Source organism: Stegostoma tigrinum, chromosome 15 (assembly GCF_030684315.1).
Source record: "Stegostoma tigrinum isolate sSteTig4 chromosome 15, sSteTig4.hap1, whole genome shotgun sequence".
NCBI classification, from domain to species: domain Eukaryota; kingdom Metazoa; phylum Chordata; class Chondrichthyes; order Orectolobiformes; family Stegostomatidae; genus Stegostoma; species Stegostoma tigrinum.
The window spans coordinates 22,150,051-22,170,036 of NC_081368.1; the positions used below are offsets into that span (position 1 = coordinate 22,150,051).

General features: G+C 41.4%; 1 protein-coding gene across 1 annotated transcript in view; it reads right to left on the reverse strand.

The window, feature by feature from the left end:
* Positions 1-19,986, reverse strand: part of zdhhc15b (zinc finger DHHC-type palmitoyltransferase 15b) — an 81,258-nt gene that overhangs the window by 11,766 nt on the left and 49,506 nt on the right. The window contains exons 5-10 of the mRNA XM_048544476.2: positions 15,603-15,672; positions 9,014-9,046; positions 7,732-7,852; positions 7,169-7,301; positions 1,747-1,873; positions 1,302-1,411 (exon numbers count right to left, since the gene is read on the reverse strand). Coding sequence (XP_048400433.1) covers positions 1,302-1,411; positions 1,747-1,873; positions 7,169-7,301; positions 7,732-7,852; positions 9,014-9,046; positions 15,603-15,672 — 594 coding nt within the window. The remainder of the gene's footprint in view (positions 1-1,301; positions 1,412-1,746; positions 1,874-7,168; positions 7,302-7,731; positions 7,853-9,013; positions 9,047-15,602; positions 15,673-19,986) is intronic.

A 19,986-nucleotide genomic window follows, 5' to 3' on the forward strand; every position in this document is an offset into this window, starting at 1 on the left:
CCAGGATGCAACCCATCAGATGCAACAGACTCAACACTTTTAGCTCCATTAGCTTCCCAGGAATCTTTTCTCAAATGATTTTGTGTTTATTTAACCCCTTGATTATTTAGGTTTTTTGTAATACGACTGGTATCCTCTACCGTGAAATCTGATGCAAAGTACTTGTCCAGCAACTCTGTCATTTCCAGTTGAAAAAAAAGTGCAAAATACTCAACAGAGGACAGATAAAAAGAGACAGTGTGGTATAAAGAAAGAAAGTCTTCATGCTCCCTACCCATTCCTTTGGCCCCTTATAGCTCTTTGTTAACAATGCCAACTCATGACAAAACATGCCCCAATCTACCATCATTTGCCCTTACATCCAAAGAAACCCAGCATTCACCACAGGCAGACTTCAGACGCTGTGTTAAGATTAAATAATGATCAAAATATCTATTACTTCATAACTAATATCTTCACTGTCATAAACAAACATCACCAGACACTAAAGTCCATTCAAATCTTTAAAACACTCTCAAGGGCTCAATTCCTAAACTCAAAGCAAACAGACGCGTACACATAATCACCACATCCTCTATTAACTGTCAACTGAACTATGAATTTACAACCCTCCCACTGGGCTAACAGTAGGTTGTGGAAAGCAGCTAATTATTAATAATGACATAATGACTGCCCTCATGATAATGACAACAAATAACTATTGTAACTGCTCCAATCAATATTTTTCAACTGTAGTGCAGGCTAGCTTATCAGTTTAAATTTTGAAAGGTTTGGGAGTTTAAATAACTTGACAGCTTGCCAGTTCTATATGCTTATCCACCATTCGTGAGTATTTATGTCTTTTCTGTAAATCTGAGACTCCTGCACTGTAGAATAACACCTAACGACAAAGAAAATGGGGCCTGCAAATACTCAGAACAAATGTTGAGTTCAGATTTCCCACCCGTGCTTCTCATGCCCCTGGTGCCTTTACTTTAGTGGCAAAATTGGGATGTCAGAAATGGAGCAGGACGCCTAGATCTGGGTCCTATCTGTCATTTGTAAAGGTCAATGCAGTCTCCATAAAAAGTACTAATCAACCCCTACAACTCTGATTTCACCCTTTACTGTGTGCTTTGATTGTGCGAGTAATGCAATACTGATGGCATTATTCTGAAGTATTTGAAATGTTGGCTGGCTACAGATTGTCAGTCCAGCCTGTTCCAGAAGCAACTGCACAAGGTCCAAATTTAATTCATCAGAAAGGATGATTTCGGTAATTAAATCATTATAACTTTGAAGCACAATTCTAATCATCCTACCTGAATATTCCACATCTGATTCACCCTCATCCCAGTGCTCCTCATTGGACAGTAATGGATTGTGACTCTCTGACTGCGATTTCATGGGGAAGGAATGCCCATCGCCCACACTGCAAGTAAAATTTTAGAAATTCAACAATGAGGAAGATTATATTTAACAGAATGCAGAGTTGACTCTCGGCACTTAGCCCAGCAATGATGACTAAATTTAAACACTAATGTTTCTTGGGTCCCTGATGGTTCAAACCTGCATAAAGCTAAATGAATCAATGACATTTGTCATAAAGATAATGTACAATTCAGTCACGGGGAAGCTACATTTCACTGAAACCCTTAACCGGTGACCTTCTACACCCCATTACATTCTGCTTGTGCTTGGTCTAAAACCGGACACAATATTATAAATGGAGATCAGTAACAAATACAAGCCAACATGGCATCATACCTGGTAAAGATAGGAAGCAGCCAGTACTTCTTTTTTGGTCCAAATACTTGTGTTAAATTTTTCCTCACACCCAGATTAAAACCATTTTTATCAGCTCCGTGCTGAAATATTGGTGCAGAAAAGGCCTCTAGAGGAAAGGAAACAAAAAAAAAACAAATAAAGAAAAATTTCACCATATGTGTTTTTAAATTTTCAAAAGCAACCTGATGGCACAAGTACTGAAGGAGTAGCTAGTCATTTCAGTTGGCAGGTGGCTGTCCGCACAGATGGAAAATTGCTCAGTTCTCACAGTACTTCTGAGATTATATATTCTGGTAAAACTGGTAATTTACTGACAGTTTCCATGAATTGTAGCTATCCAATTTTAATAATGGTTTTTCTTCTTTACTGATCATCTTCTACTGTCTTTGTGGGGTTGGTTAGCTTAGTTAGCTTCGATAGCTGGTTTGTGATGCAGTGTGATGCCAGCAGTGTGAGTTCAATTTCTGGATCAGCTGAGGTTACAATGAAGGATTCTCCTTCCCAACCTCTCCCCTCGCCTGAGGCGTGGTGACCAGCTGACTCTCTGTAATGAGAAAGAGCAGCCCTATGGTCCATTACGACTACGGTGACTTTACCTTTACAGTCACCTCATTTTTAGGACTATTAATGCTGGCTTCCTGCGTTTTCAGCATTCTTCAGCTAAAGGAGAACTTGGGTTGCTGGAATGGAAATAAATACAGTTACAAAACTGGCTACCAGGTCTTAAATAATATGCCTTAAATGGGTTGTGAGAATTGAGTACACTTAAATTCTCTTCTCAATGTTCCTTCCTTCTTTTTTGTTCTGTAACATATCAAAATAAGAATTTATAATGCTACAAGTCATAGTGTCCAAAGCTGCACCCAACAAGTTCACTAGATCTCAGGTACAACTTTATTTCTCTTATCTTTAGGAAGTGCTAGTTCAGTTTTGACAGTCTTGAGATGTGTTATTGCAGGCTGACTCACAATATGATGCAAAAAGGCAAGCTTTCAAAGAAGATGGTACAATGATCCACATTATAGCTGACTGTACTACAATTTGGCCTTTACTATTATGTGTACACACAGATGAATAATAGTTTTCATAAACACACTGGGTTTCCTCAGAAAGAAAACTTGCAACTTTTGTTCCATCATATGGCAGCACGGTGGCTCAGTGGTTAGCACTGCTGTCTCACAGCACCAAGGACACGGGATCGATTCCAGCCTAAGGTGACTGTCTGTGTGGAGTTTGCATGTTCTGCCCGTGTCTGCGTGCATTTCATCCCCCCGTCCAAAGATGTGCAGGCTAGGTGGATTGGTCATGTTCAATTGCCTGTAGTGTTCAGCTGTGTGTAGATTAGGTGGGTTATGGGGGATAGGTCTGGGTGAGATGCTCTGAGGGTCAGTGTGACTTGTTGGGCCAAAGGACCTTTTTCCACACTGTAGGGATTCTATGACCTACTGCAACCCACGCTAAACAACAAACTTTTATCACAGTAAGTGGTTTACGAAAGAATATATAGGATGCTCAATACAATTCCATTCCTTCACAGGTAGAAAATGCCATATTATTAGGTGATAAGTTGTTGAACCTACTGTTCCAGAGATAACAAAGTGTGAAGATGGATGAACACAGCAAGCCAAGCAGCATCTTAGGAGCACAAAAGCTGATGTTTCGGGCCTAGGCCCTTCATTAGAAAAGGGAGAGGGGGAAGAGGGTTCTGAAGTAAATAGGGAGAGAGGGTGAGGTGGATAGAAGATGGATAGAGGAGAAGATAGGTGGAGATGAGACAGACAAGTTAAAGGGGCGAGGATGGAGCCTGTAGTGGTGAGTATAGGTAGGGAGGTAGGGAGTATATAGGTCAGTCCAGGAAGGATGGACAGGTCAAGAGGGCAGGATGAGGTTAGAAGGTAGGAAATGGAGGTGCAGCTTGAGGTGGGAGGAGGGGATAGGTGAGAGGAAGAACAGGTTAGGGAGGCGGGCACGAGCTGGACTGGTTTTGGAATGCAGTCTGGGGAGGGGAGATTTTGAAGCTGGTGAAATTCACATTGATACCATTGGGCTGCAGAGTTCCCAAGCGGAATATGAGTTGCTGTTCCTGCAACCTTCGGGTGGCATTGTTGTGGCACTGCCGGAGGCCCAGGATGGACACGTCATCTAAGGATTGGGAGGGGGAGTTGAAATGGATTGTGACTGGGAGGTGCAGTTGTTTGTTGTGAACCGAGCGTAGGTGTTCTGCAAAGCGCTCCCCAAGCCTCCGCTTGGTTTCCTCAATGTGGAGGTAGCCAAAACAGGTACAGCGGATGCAGTATATACCACATTGGCTCTTTTGGCGGTTATTATGTGGGTGGGGTGTGAGGGATGAGTTGCAAGAAATGTGGGAGACACGGTCGAGGGCATTCTCGACCACCGCCGGGGGGAAGTTGCGGTCCTCGAAGAACAAGGACATCTGGGATGTACGGGAGTGGAATGCCCTGTCCTGGGAGCTGATGTGGCGGAGGCAAAGGAATTAGGAACGGGGATGGAATTTTTGCAGGAAGGTGGGTGGGAGGAGGTGTATTCTAGGTAGCTGTGGGAGTTGATGGGCTTGAAATGGATATCGGTTTCTAGGTGTTTGCCTGAGATGGAGACAGAGAGGTCCAGGAAGGTGAGTGATGTGGTGGAGATGGTCTAGGTGTCTAGGTGAACTTAAGGTTGGGGTGGAAGGTGTTGGTGAAGGCCTTGACCTGTCTATCCTCCCCGGACTGACCTATCCCCTCCCTACTTCCCCACCTATACTTACCTCTACAGGCTCCATTCCCGCCCCTTTAACTTGTCTGTCTCCTCTCCACCTATCTTCTCCTCTATCCATCTTCGATCCGCCTCCCCCTCTCTCCCTATTTATTTCACAGCCCTCTCCCCATCCCCCTTTTCTGATGAAGGGTGTAGGCCTGAAACGTCAGCTTTAGTGCTCTTAAGATGCTGCTTGGCCTGCTGTGTTCATCCAGCTCCACACTTTGTTATCTCAGATTCTCCAGCATCTTCAGTTCCCATTATCTCTGAACCTACTGTTCCAGTTTGTTTGTGGTTATTATAACACAGAAGGAGAATTGGTTACCTCTCCAGTTGCTTTGTCAAACCTTTGGAAAACTTGTGTCAGCTTGCACATTCGTAAATGCTGCTCATTTAATTCTACCACCTCTCATAAGAGTAAGATCACAATGAATGAAAACTGAGGACATTGTTGCTAAATCTGCAGATGTCACAAAGGTGAAGGGAGAGAGTATTGAGGAAATGGGGAGGCTGAAGGAGGATATGGATAGGCTAAGAGAGTGGGCAAAGAAGTGGCAGATGGAATATAATGTGGGAAAATGTGTGGTTATGCACTTTGCCAGGAAGAATATAGGTGGAGTATATTTTCCAAACGGAGAAAGGTTTCAGAAATCTGAATCATGAGAGGGCTTAGAAGTTTTAGTCCAGCATTCTGTTAAGGTTAACATCCAGGTTCAGTTGGCAGTTAGGAAGAGAAATGCAATGTTAACATTCATTTTGAGAGGGTTAGAAATACAATGGATGTACTGCTGAGGCTGCTCTGGTCAGGCTGTATTTGGAACATTGTGAACAGTTTTGGGCCCAGATCAAAAAAAGAAGTGCTGACACTGGAGGGGGTCCAGAGGAGGTTTACAGGAACAATCCCAGGGATGGAGGGGTTGTCATGAGCGGAGGTTGAAGACTTCGGGTCTGTACTCGATGGACTTTAGAAGGTTGAGGGGCATCTCACTGAGACTGAGAGGATACTGAAAGGCCTGGATAGAGGGGATGTGGAGAACATTTCCATGATAGGAGAGACAAGGACCTAAGGGCACAGCCTCACAGAGCAAACGTTGTTTCACATGAGAGGAGGAGGAATTTCTTAGCCAGACGGTGGTGAATTTGTGGAACTTATTGCCATAGAAGGCTTTGGAGGCTGAGTTACTGAGTGTATTTAAGACAGAGATAGATTCTTTCTTGCTTATTAAGGGGATGAAAGATTATGGGTTGAAGGCGGGAGAATGGGGTTGAGAAAATATCAGCCACGATCGAATGGTGTAGTAGACTTAATAAGCTAAATGACCTACTTCTGCTCCTAAATCTTACTGTTCTACGTATGTCCCTGGGTTATTACAATACATTCCTTTTGAGTTTTAAGTAGGTTGTTTGAAGATAGTTACACCAATTCTACTCCATGGCAACAAAATCAATTCTAAGCTGGAGCTCTATGTTCTACAGATACTCTAACAAAACTAGGTAGGCCTGTGAGTTGTGATGAAAATGTAAGGAGGCTTCACAGGGTTCTAGACAAGTTGAGTGCACGGCAGATGCAGTATAACGTGAATAAATGTGAAGTTATACCATTTGGTGCAAAAAAACAGGAAGGCAAAGTATTATTTAAATAGTGTTATACTGAGAAATGTGATATACATTTCATCCTTGCACACCCTTAAATCAAATTAAATAGGTAGGTGCAGCAAGTAATTAAAAAGGCAAATAGTATGTTGACCTCCATTGCAAGAGGATTTGAGTTCAGCAGTAGAAATTTCGTAATGCAGTTATACAGCAATCCAGTAAGACTGCACTTGGAATAGTGTGTACAGTTTTAGTCTCCCTACTGAAGTGAGAAAATACTTGCCAATAATGGGATTGTAGTAAAGATTCACTAGACTGATATCTGGACAGCAGAGCTTTTGTATGAGAAGAGATTAGTTCAGTTGGAACTGTGTTCACTAAATGTTAGAAGAATGAGAGGGGGCCTGATTTAAGCATGTTAAATCCTAACAGGACCAGACAGACTAGACGCAGGGAAGATGTTTTCCCTGGTTGGGAGTCTAGAACCAGGGTTCACAGTCTTAGGATGGAGGAAAGACCATTTAAGACAGACATGAGGAACTATTTTTTCACTCACAGTGGTCAATATGTGGAATTTGCTACCGCAGGAATCTGTGGAGACCAGGCCACTGAACATATTTTTTAAAAAGATGCTGATGGTGTCTTTAATATCTAAAAAATTAAGAGGCACTGAGATGGACAATCAGACACAATTATATCGAATGATAGAACAGGCCTAGACGGCCAAATAGCCTACTCCTGTTCCAAGTTTCTATGTTTCTGACAATCACGAATGCTAATATTAACAAGTTAATTGCAAACATTGTCAGGGAAATAACTATCGTTACTATCCTCATGTAACGATAACGTTTAATTTGATTACCTCTTCATTTAATGGTAAGAGATAACATAAACAGTACTTAGCCAGCTGTGTTCATCCAGCTTCACACTTTGTTATCTTGGATTCTCCAGCATCTGCAGTTCCCATTATCACTTTCTAAATGACACTACCCTTTTTCATTAATAGCGCACAATATCGTAGACTTGCTGCCTAATGTAGATCAACTCTTACCTAATGTAGATCTGTTCAAACTGACCAGCCAACAATGGTAACTGAGGAGGAACATGAGGCTGAGGAAGAACATGACAGCCACAAAGAGAAGAAAGAGTACATGAAATTTTGCACGGCCATCAGACAGACCACCCTGTCGAGCAAATAAAAAGTTAGTGAATGAAATTGGTCTTCCATAGCTGAGAAACATAAAAAAATGCATTTCTGAAGCTTAATTTATTGACTTATTTGAAATAAAGTTTTATGCAGTGAAAAAAATTACTGGTATTCCATGCATTTTAATAGGTGCTCGGTCATAAATTTAATAAATCAGGTTGAAGACAAAGCTTTGTGCAGCATTGTGCAGTTGAGAAGATCTTACTTCAATCTGCAATGTGTAATAAGTTAATTGGTTTTAGTATAGTTGGTAGTTACTGTACAACAATTGTTCTCGGTGCCCCTGGGTGAGGAAGGTGGTGAGATAGAGAAAAGTCATCCAGCATTCCCACTTTTGCTCACTATGCAATAGCCCTGTTGAAATATAACAATGTTGAGTGAGGACAGAGTTACAAAATAGAACTTACCGTCCAAAACATGATGAAGTATTGCAGAACAGTGGTAGCAACGAACAAGCAATACAGCATGGAATATCCCAAAAAAAGAAGAAAAAATTTGTAGTTTGAAAATCCAATACAGTTATTCACCCTAAAAGGAGAGAAAAAAAAAATCAGGACAGGGTCTTTTCATTCATAATCATAAAGATCTTGCCATGAAAGCAACAGTTTTCAAGATCTCAGATGTCCCAAAGCATTTTACAGTCAATTAATTCATTTTAAATATAGTTACTGTTGCAATATGGGAAATGCAGTTACCAAATGAATATGGTGTAATTTCAAACAAAGTGTGATTCTGACTGAACATTCGATTTTTGCATTCAGTCCATTGACAAATAACTGAACAGGACATGAGGGTGAACTCACCAGCACCTCTCTGAAAAATGTTGACACAGTCATGAGTGCCCATGCTTAATCAATTGGTAAAGAGATTATGCATAATGTGCATATAAGGGTGTAAATGTAAACAGACCCCCTAAATAAATGATATTACAGGCAGTCTCAGGTTGCAAATAGGTTCTGTTTGCAAATCGATTCATATGCAGTTGGACACAATATAGAAAAATATAAAATAGCTCTAAGTACAAGGAAACATTTGCATGTGGGATACTTAAAATTTATTTCAATTCACCCTTGTACAGGTTTGCATTTATAAGTATGAGCATTCGCAAGTCGGATGTTCAGAAATTGGGGACTGCTTGTACTTTGTTTAGAATAAAGTGGAAACTCGATTCTAAAACAGATTTTGTTAAAGACAGTGAACAGTGGGAAAATCTTCTTTCAAGGATTTGCTCATCTGAATCCAATGCTACACTCAGCTATTTGGGATAGAGGTTAAGTAGTAATGCATGCAATCAAATAAAAGTGAAACTTCTCAGGTCTTACAAATTAGGTAGTGTTAGAATAGTAATGTTAAATATATTTAAATTTATGTTTTAAATTTCCAAGCTAAAGCTTTTCAACCAGAGCGACAACTGAATAAGTATTTTCGAAGGGCTTTCAAACATTATCACCAAGAAGACAATGTGGTAAAAATTAATCGGAGGATTACTTGAACAGAATGTAAAATTTAAGTGATTATTAACAGTCTTAAATCATGACAGGATAACTCTACAATCCACGCATTTAACACCAAGAAAGAAAATATTGTGTGGAACAAAAACGCAACGGAATTATAAAGGGCTTCTCAATTGATCTTGACCATTGTCACCGATGAGGGTTAGGAAGTCACTAAATATAAATTTGAACCTACCACGGACAATGATGATCCATTTTTAACACACATCTAAGAAACAAAGACAATAATAAAATCCAGTAAGTGATAGATATTGAAAGAATATTTTAAAAAAGTAACACTCAAATAGTCCAGGTGAAATAATTGTTGGCCTATCTGTAAAATGAATTCCAAATAATGTAAAAAATACATTTCATTTGACAATTTTAACTGTCTATCATGCATTCTCTTGCAGTAAATCTGTGATCTACTTATGCCAGGATGTTATTTTATCCCTTTATGTCTAACTAATATACTTATTTTTTTTTCCATTTTGGTATTCAGGTTATTTGAAACCAAGTTAAATTCAGGACAAACATCAGCTAGCATGCTGCTTTTCCCTACAACGTAGTTAACCTTTAAGTGATGGGGCTGCAATTGTAAAATACATTGAAATAGTCTGATATTCTGTGTTTTTAAATTTTTTTCTGCAAAGGTTAGCTTTGTAAAATCAGAATGCACCAACGTCTCCCTATATCAGTGGTGTGTTATGCCTCACAGGGAAAGCATGCTGGAAATAAAGCTCCATTATTTCCAAAGTCATCAAAAATGTCAAAGACTTTTTAAGAACCAAGAAACCCCTACTCAGCTGGCTTTAAGACTACTGACAGAAGCACAGTCAGGTTTCTGTACTTACAAGGATGACTATTTATTTCAATAGACTCTCACTATACATAAACAATTATTACCTGTAAGCATATAACTTTAATTGTAGAAACTCTAACCCCCTAAAAATCACCCCTCTACACACATGTATAGACACACACAGGCAGAGAATGATGAAGGAAAGACTGGGACGATAGTTTGAAGGTGCCTATCCACAGTTTTTGCTGAGACGATTCTTGTACTGATCAGAACGCTATTTCGTGATCTTCCTTCTCTGGATGCTTTCACTTGTTTACAGGAGGCACAAGGTGCACCGACAAACTGGTGTGCTTTACAAAGTATCATGCAAGGACTGTGAGGAACACTACCTAGGCCAAACCGGAAGAAAACTGACAAATACAGATTCACGAACACCAACTAGTCACCACGAGACACAACCAATTCTCACTACACAACGACAATGAGGGACACAAATTCGACTGGGACAACATATCCATAATCACACAAGCTAAACACAGACATGCCAGGGAATTCCTGGGGGCCTGGTACTCCAACCGGGACTCCATCAACAAACACAATGAATTAGACCCTGTGTATAAACTAAAGAGAAACAGAACTGGAAGTGGTAACACCACCCAGCAAATTGAAGCATATAAATAACAAGCGGGACTAAACACCAACATTTTGCAAGAGGGGCATGGATGATGTTACCGAGCACAGTGACGAAACGCTTGCAACCAAACCCACTGGCTCGGCAAGCAGGTGCACAACCTCATAGGAGGAATTGTTCTAGTGAAGTCCCCTGTGACTCTGGTAGTAGGCTGAGGCTTAGCTGTATTTTATTCAGAGCACTCAAAACTTTCTTCTTGTCAGTCTTCTGGAAGGTTGGAGCTTTCCCACAATCTGGCATGCATAGCACATCTAGCAAAACTGAATTGCATCCTTGTGGAGGCAAGGGCAGAAAATGTTGACTTGTGTGTGTTGGGTTTCAGATCCTTGCATGCCCAATCACAGGAATTTTGTGGGCTATCCACAAAATCTCCTAATATGCTAGGTTGAATCTCCTATCTGGTGAGCCATTATTCACCATAAGACCATAAGACTCGAAGACCATCAGACATGGGAGTGGAAGTACAGCCATTCGGCCCATCGAGTCCACTCCACCATGGCTGATGGGCATTTCAACTCCACTTGCCCGCACTCTCCTTGCGGCCCTTAATTTCTTGCAAGATCAAGAAATTATCAATCTCTGCCTTGAAGACATTTAACGCCCTGGCCTCCACTGCACTCCACGGCAATGAATTCCACAGGCCCACCACTGTCTGGCTAAAGAAATGTCTCCTCATTTCAGTTTTAAATTTACCCCCTCTAATTCTAAGGCTGCGCCCACGGGTCCCAGTCTCCCCGCCTAACGGAAACAACTTCCCAGCGTCCACCCTTTCTAAGCCATACATTATCTTGTAAGTTTCTATTAGATCTCTCCTCAACCATCTAAACTCTAATGAATACAATCCCAGGATCCTCAGCTGTTCATCGTATGTTAGGCCTACCTTTCCAGGGATCATCCGTGTGAATCTCTGCTGGACACGCTCCAGGACTAGTATGTCCTTCCTGAGGTGTGGGGCCCAAAATTGGACACAGTGTTCTAAATGGGGCCTAACTAGAGTTTTATAAAGCCTCAGAAGCACATCACTGCTTTTACATTGCAACTCTCTTGAGATAAGTGACAACATTACATTCACTTTCTTAATCATGGACTCAACCTGCAAGTTAACCTTTAGAAAATCCTGGACTAGCAGTCCCAGATCCCTTTGTACTTCGGCTTTATGAATTTTCTCACCATTTAGAAAATAGTCCATGCCTGTATTTATTTTTCTGAAGTGCAAGACCTTACATTCGCTCATGTTGAATTTCATCAGCCATTTCCTGGACCACTCTCCTAAACTGTCTAAATCTTTCTGCAACCTCCCCACCTCCTCCATACTACCTGCCTGTCCACCTACCTTCGTATCATCAGCAAATTTCGCCAGAATGCCCCCAGTCCCTTCATCCAGATCACTAATATATAAAGTGAACAGTTGCGGTCCCAACACTGAATCCTGCAGGACACCACTTGTCACCGGTTGCCATTCCAAAAAAGAGCCTTTAATCCCAACTCTCTGCCTTGTCAGACAGCCAATCCTCAATGCATGCCAGTAGCTCACCTCGAACACCAAGGGCCCTCCTCACCTTAATCAGCGAGGCAACTTATCAAAGGCCTTTTGGAAGTCTAGATAGATAACATCCACTGGGTTTCCCTGGTCTAACCTACTTGTTACCTCTTTAAAGAATTCTAACAGGTTTGTCAGGCACGACCTCCCCTTACTAAATCCATGCTGACTTGTTCTAATCCGACCCTGCACTTCCAAGAATTTAGAAATCTCATCCTTAACAATGGATTCTAAAATTTTACCAACAACCGAGGTTAAGCTAATCGACCAATAATTTTCCAACTTTTGCCTTGATCCTTTCTTAAACAAGGGGGTTCCGACAGCAATTTTCCAATCACCTGGGACTTTACCTGTCTCCAGTGACTTTTGAAAGATCACAACCAAAGCCTCTGCTATTTCCTCAGCCACCTCCTACAGAACTCTAAGATGTAGCCCAACGGGGCCAGGAGATTTATCAATTTTTAGACCTTTTAGCTTTTCTGGCACTTTCTCTTTTGTAATGCCTACCATACTCAACTCTGCACTCTGACTCTCCCTAATTGTTGGCATACTACTCATGTCTTCCACTGTGAAGAATGACGCAAAGTACTTATTAAGTTCTTCAGCTATTTCCTTATCTCGCATAACTAGCCTCCAGCATCAATTTGGAGCGGCCCAATGTCTACTTTTGTCTCTCGTTTGTTTCTTATATAGAACATAGAACATAGAACAGTACAGCACAGAACAGGCCCTTCAGCCCACAATGTTGTGCCGACCATTGATCCTCATGTATGCACCCTCAAATTTCTGTGACCATATACATGTCCAGCAGTCTCTTAAATGACCCCAATGACCTTGCTTCCACAACTGCTGCTGGCAACGCCTTCCATGCTCTCACAACTCTCTGTGTAAAGAACCTGCCTCTGACATCCCCTCTATACTTTCCACCAACCAGCTTAAAACTATGACCCCTCGTGCTAGCCATTTCTGCCCTGGGAAATAGTCTCTGGCTATCAACTCTATCTATGCCTCTCATTATCTTGTATACCTCAATTAGGTCCCCTCTCCTCCTCCTTTTCTCCAATGAAAAGAGACCGAGCTCAGTCAACCTCTCTTCATAAGATAAGCCCTCCAGTCCAGGCAGCATCCTGGTAAACCTCCTCTGAACCCTCTCCAAAGCATTCACATCTTTCCTATAATAGGGCGCCCAGAACTGGACGCAGTATTCCAAGTGCGGTCTAACCAAAGTTTTATAGAGCTGCAACAAGATCTCACGACTCTTAAACTCAATCCCCCTGTTAATGAAAGCCAAAACACCATATGCTTTCTTAACAACCCTGTCCACTTGGGTGGCCATTTTAAGGGATCTATGTATCTGCACACCAAGATCCCTCTGTTCCTCCACGCTGCCAAGAATCCTATCCTTAATCCTGTACTCAGCTTTCAAATTCGACCTTCCAAAATGCATCACCTCGCATTTATCCAGGTTGAACTCCATCTGCCACCTCTCAGCCCATCTCTGCATCCTGTCAATGTCCCGCTGCAGCCTACAACAGCCCTCTACACTGTCAACGACACCTCCGACCTTTGTGTCGTCTGCAAACTTGCTGACCCATCCTTCAATTCCCTCGTCCAAGTCATTAATAAAAATTACAAACAGTAGAGGCCCAAGGACAGAGCCCTGTGGAACTCCACTCACCACTGACTTCCAGGCAGAATATTTTCCTTCTACTACCACTCGCTGTCTTCTGTTGGCCAGCCAATTCTGTATCCAAGCAGCTAAGTTCCCCTGTATCCCATTCCTCCTGACCTTCTGAATGAGCCTACCATGGGGAACCTTATCAAATGCCTTAGTGAAGTCCATATACACCACATCCACAGCTCGACCCTCATCAACCTTTCTAGTCACATCCTCAAAAAACTCGATAAGGTTTGTAAGGCATGACCTACCCCTCACAAAGCCGTGTTGACTGTATTTGATCAAGCCATGCTCTTCCAGATGGTCATAAATCTTATCCCTCAGAATCCTTTCTAACACCTTGCAGACGACAGACGTGAGACTTACCCGTCTATAATTGCTGGGGATTTCCCTATTTCCTTTCTTGAAGAGAGGAATTACATTTGCCTCTCTCCAGTCCTCAGGTACGACTCCAGTGGAGAGCGAGGATGCAAAGATCTTCGCAAGTGGCGATGCAATTGCATTTCTCGCTTCCCAAAGCAGCCGAGGACAAATTTGATCCGGGCCTGGCGACTTGTCAATCTTAATGTTTGACAAAATTTTCAGCACATCAGCTTTGTCTATCTCTATCCATTTCAGCATGCACACCTGCTCTTCGAAGGTTTCATTCACTACAAAGTTCGTATGTATTGAAAGAAACTTTTACTATCATTTCTAACATTACTGGCTAGCCTACCTTCATATTTGATCCTCTCCTTCCTTATTTTTCTCTTTGTTATCCTCTGTTTGTTTTTGTAGCCTTCCCAATCTTCTGATTTCCCAGTGCTCTTGGCCACTTTGTAGGCTGTCTCTTTTTCTTTGATACATTTCCTGACTTCCTTTGTCAGCCATGGCAGTCTAACCCCCCGCCCCCCAGGATAATCTTGCTTTTCTTTGGGATAAACCTCTGTAATGTCTCTTCAAATACACTCAGAAACTCCTGCCATTGTTGCTCTACTGTCTTCCCCGCTAGGTTCTGCTTCTCAACTATTTGTGAGCTTCTGTGAAGGCAGTACAGATTTGTTTACTCACTACTGCATACCACTTCATTTTGGAAATATGCCTTCCCATACTTGATGCATCTAAAGAATTTAGTATTGATTGGAACTTAACTATCAAGAGAAATACATTCTAGTTTGTGATGGGGAAAATGAAACAAACATTTATTGCATCAGACAATTACTATAATTTTACATATGATAAACATCAGTTTGTAATGTTTAATAATTATATTTAGTCATTTGTTCAGAATGTATTATACACATTTCTTGTGGTCTTGTGATATCTTCAACATGATTTTATGAATTTGATCATCACTACCTCAAAGTATCTGCTGATAAATCCAATGATAAATTCCTATTGCATATACTCACTTTCTTTTTTAAATGTGCATGCAAAAGAAAACAGATTCTTAAAAGAAATCAAAATCTACTTTATTTAACAGCTTTTTCTCCACTTTTTTCAAACTTTTTATCATTCTTTATTTCAATTAACTTAAAAGATTTTGCTGCTAATGCGCATGCTCCTGAGTGTCAGCAAATACAGCCTAACATTTTTTTTTAAAAAACCAGTGCAGTGCAAGGCATTTCAATGCATTTTGTCAGTTTTGCAGAGATGAAATTATACTCAAAATGAAGCATTCTAGCACTACCTGCAAAGCACAAGCAGATTAAAAACATACAGAATGCACTTTTACAAGTATTATTAGTGTTCTGGGAAGCAGAGATTCATGAGAATCACGAGCCAGAGACAGGAGGTGCAGTCAGCAGAACAAACACTCTTCAACAGAGAGAAAAACTATGCCCTGAATTGCATGGTTACACTTAATATACAACTACAGACAAAACATCTATTGCATGCAAGCAGTTGGTTCTCAACTGCACGGCATTCAAATCAATGCAATTAAACTTTATAGGTGGTTAATATTTGTTACAATTGCAAGTGCAATGTATAGATTCCAGTGCACACCTAATATATTTCACGCAAAAAATGTGGTTATCTAAGCAACTCAATCTTTACTGTAGATTTTCTTAGTGAAAAAACCTAAAATACGTACGTATCACAGATGGAACAGTGATGGCAGCGGTCAGGCTTAATCAGTTGACATCGGTCACAGTATCGGATGGCTAATGAGAACATAAATCAAAGATCAGAATCACCAAATATATTTGAAAATACATGCACATCCTGCAATTCCAATTCAAGGAATTTTTAAAATTAAAACTTCCTTAAAAATTTCCTGTTTAATCATTACTATTTCATAGAATTTAACCCAAAGCAACTCAGAAACATTGTGGCAGCTTTCTTTGTAGAAGATGAAGAAGAGCTTTGATAGACACGCTTAGAATCTGTAGCATCTAAGTACATAGGGAGAAACTGCAGGACAACCAAGAAGCAGAGGACAATGATTTAAGGTAGTTCGCAAAAGAAACAAAAAGGTGACAAGAAAAAACTTTCTTTTATGCTGAGGAGAATCAGGATCTGGAATCTGATTATCTGACAAAGATACACAGGAGATAGGCACTGCTTGAAGAACAACTGAGACCACAATGGTGGTGACTGATTGTGTTACTGGGCTTGTAATCCAAAGGCCCAGGCTAATGCTTGGGAGAACAAGAGTTCCAATCCCAAAACAACAGGTTTAACAACTTGAAGCAGGTCTTGTGGTGTAGTGTTTGTGTGGGCTAGAAGGTATGCGCTCAAGTCTCAGCATGGTCCTGCCATACTGAGCTTATTTTGTCCTAGTTTAATTCTACGTTTTTCCCCCGTTCAGTCTTTTCCTGCTTACATTCATGATTCTTTTGACTCTTTATTTTAGTCCTACAGTTTCCAGTTTTCTGGCCCCAGCTGCCTCCTCTTTACCATGGATACACCAATCTCTGTACACAACCATCTCCCATTAAGATGATCTTGGGAGGATACTAGAGAGGGTGCATGTGGGTACCAACAACATAAGCAGGACTAGGAAAAAAGACCTGTTTCATGACTATGAAAAGTTAGGAACAAAACTATAAAACAGGTCTCCAAGGGTCATAATCTCTGGATTTCTGCCCGAGCCACGTGTAAATTGGCATAGGGAGGCGAGGATCAGGGAAGTAAACACGTGGCTAAAAGAGTGGTGTGGGAAAGAGGGTTTCCCTTTCATAGGTCACTGGCATCAGCTTTAGGACAGAAGGGATCTATATTGCTGGGATGGACTCCACTTGAACAGGGCTGGGTCCAGTGTTCTGGCAAAAAGGGTAAATAGGGTGGTTAACAGGACTTTAAACTAGTAAGTGGGGTGGGGGGCGGCGAAGGGAGAAGTGAGCGTAGAGGGAGAATAACAATTAATGTAAGATAAAGCAGCAGGTTAGCAGGTGATGAGGAAGCTTCAACTCCATTGAAAATTAGGAAAAAAGTTAAAGGGAAGGAGAACTCAAGAGCTGTTAATAATGGAGGTAATAGGACCCAAGAAGAAGCAAAAACTGGCATAAGGGCACTTTATCTGAATGCTCAGAGCGTTCGAAACAAGGTGGATGAGTTGACAATGCAAATCATGGCAAATGGGTATGATTTCGTGGCCATTACAGAGACATAGTTACAGGATGGTCATGGCTGGGAGCCAAACATCCAGGGGTATCAAACTGTTTGGAAGGACAGACAGCAAGGTAAGGGAGGTGGTGCTGCTCTGATTTTTAAGAATGATATCAGGGCGGTAGTAAGAGATGATACAGGCTCTACTGTCAAAACGTTAAATCCATTTGGGTGGAAATTGGGAACTGCAGGGAGAAGTCACTGATAGGTGCGGTCTACAGGCCACAAAATAATGACATCGTGGTGGGGCAGGCAATACTCATAGAAATAGCTATGTACGTAAAAATGGTAGAGCAATTATCATGGGGGATTTTAATCTATATATCGATTGGTCAAACCGGGTCAGTCATGACAGCGTTGAGGAGGGGTTCATAGAATGCATCCACAATAATTTCCTTGAACAATGCGTAATGGAACCTATGAGGGAGTAAGCTATCCTAGATCTAGTCCTGTGTAATGGGACAGGAATAATTAATGATCTCACAGTTAGGGATCCTCTCAGAAGGAGCGATCACAGTATGGTTGAATTTAAAATACAGGTGGAGTGGGAGAGTGTTAAATCCAGTACCAACGTCCTGTGCTTAAACAAAGGAGACAATGAAGGAATGAGGAAGGAGTTAGCGAAGGTAGAATGGGAGGAAAAACTTCATGGTTGGTCAATTGAGGAACAGTGGAGGCCTTTCAAAACGAGTTTTCTCAGGGCTCAGCCGAAGTATATTCCAGTGATAAGGAAGAACTGTAGGAAAAGAGAGAGCCAGCCGTGGATCTCCAAGGAAATAAAGGAAAGTATCAGATTGAAAAAAACATATACAGAAAAGCAAAGAGTAGTGGGAAACGGGTAGGCTGGGAAATCGTTAAAGGCCAACAGAAAGCCACAAAAAAAGTTATAAAGAGAAGTAAGACAGATTATGAGAGTAAACTAGCTCAAAATATAAAAACAGGCAGCAAAAGTTTCTATAAATATGTAAATTGTAGAAGAGTGGCGAAGGTAAACATTGGTCCTTTAGAGGAAGAGAAGGCCAACTTAATAACTAGGAATGAGGAAGTAGCTGAGACATTAAACAGTTATTTCATGTCAGTCTTCACACAGTAGAAAACACAAATAACATGCCAAAAACTAATGGCAAGAAGGTTACAGCAGATGAGGATCTAGAAACTATCATTATCACTAAGGAGACAGTGCTGTGCAAGCTAATGGGACTAAAGGCAGACAAGTCTCCTGGCCCTGATAAAATGCATCCCAGGGTACTAAAAGAGGTGATGGGGGAAGTAGCAAATGCATTAGTAATTATTTACCAAAATTCACTGGACTCTGGGGTGGTTCCCACAGATTGGAAAAAAGCCAATGTGATGCCACTGTTTAAAAAAAGTAGACAAAATGCAGGTAACTTCAGGCCAGTTAGCTTAAATTTGTTCATGGGGAAAATGCTGGAATCTATCATTAAGGTATAAATAGCAAGATATCTGGATACAAACTGTCCCATTGGGAACACTCATATGGGTTCATGAAGGATGGGTCATGTTTAACTAACTTGGTGGAATTCTTTGAGGACATTACTTGCATGGTGGACAACGGGGAACCTGTGGATGTGGCGTATCTGGATTTCCAGAAGGCATTTGACAAGGTGCCACACCAAAGGCTGCTACATAAGATAAAGTTGCACGGTATTACAGGTAATGTATTGGCATGGATAGTAGAAAGTAAAAAGTAGGGGTAAATGGGTGTTTTTCTGGTTGGCAGTCAGTGGCTAGTGGTGTGCCTCAAGGATCAGTGTTGGGACCTCAATTGTTTACAATTTACATAGATGATTTGGAGTTGGAGATTCAGTGTGGTAGTCAAAATTTGCAGATGACACTAAGGTGAATGTTACAGCAAAGTGTGTAGAAGACACTGAAAGTCTGCAGAGGGATATAGATAGTCTGAGTGGGCAAAGGTCTGGCAGATGGAGTACAATGTTGATAGGTGTGAGGTCATCATTTTGGTACAAATAATAGCAAAATGGACTATGTTTTAAATGGTAAAAATCTGCAGCACGTTGCTGTGCAGAGGGACTTGGTGGCCTTGTGCATGAATCGCTGAAGGTGGGATTGCAGGTACAACAGGTCATTAAAAAGGCAAATGGAATTTTGTCTGCCATTGCTCGAGGGATGAGAGTTTAAAAACAGGGAGGCTATGCTGCAGCTGTATAGGGTCCTGGTGAGGCCACACATGAAGTACTGTGTGCAGTTTTGGTCTCCTTACTTAAGAAGAGATATACTAGTATTGGAGGGGGTGCAGAGGAGATTCACTCGGTTGATTCCAGAGTTCAGGAGGTTGGATTATGAGGAGAGACTGAGTAGACTGGGATTATATTCATTAGAATTCAGAAGCACGAGGGGAGATCTTTCAGAAACATATAAGATTACAAAAGGAATAGATAAGGTGGAGGCAGGGAAGTTGTTTCCGCTAGCAGGTGAAACTAGGACTAGAGGGCATCGCCTCAAAATAAAGGAAAGCAGATGTAAGATTGAGGTCGGGGGAACTTCTTCACCCAAAGGGTTGTGAATCTGTGGAATTCCCTGCCCAGTGAAGTGGTTGAAGCTACCTCACTGAATGTTTTTAAGGCAAGGCTCAATGAATTTTTGACCAGTGAAGGAATTAAGGGTTATGGTGAGTGGGCAGTTAAGTGGAGCTGAGTCTCAAAAAGATCAGCCATGATCTTATTAAATGGCGGGGCAGGCTCAAGGGGCCAGATGGCCTACTCCTGCTCGTAGTTATTAAGTTCTGATGTTCTTATCTCTTCTTACTTTTAAACAGGCCTGAATGGTCCCATTCGGCACTATCCTCCTTCACTCATTTTTCACTTTGACTAACTCTGCCCGTGACC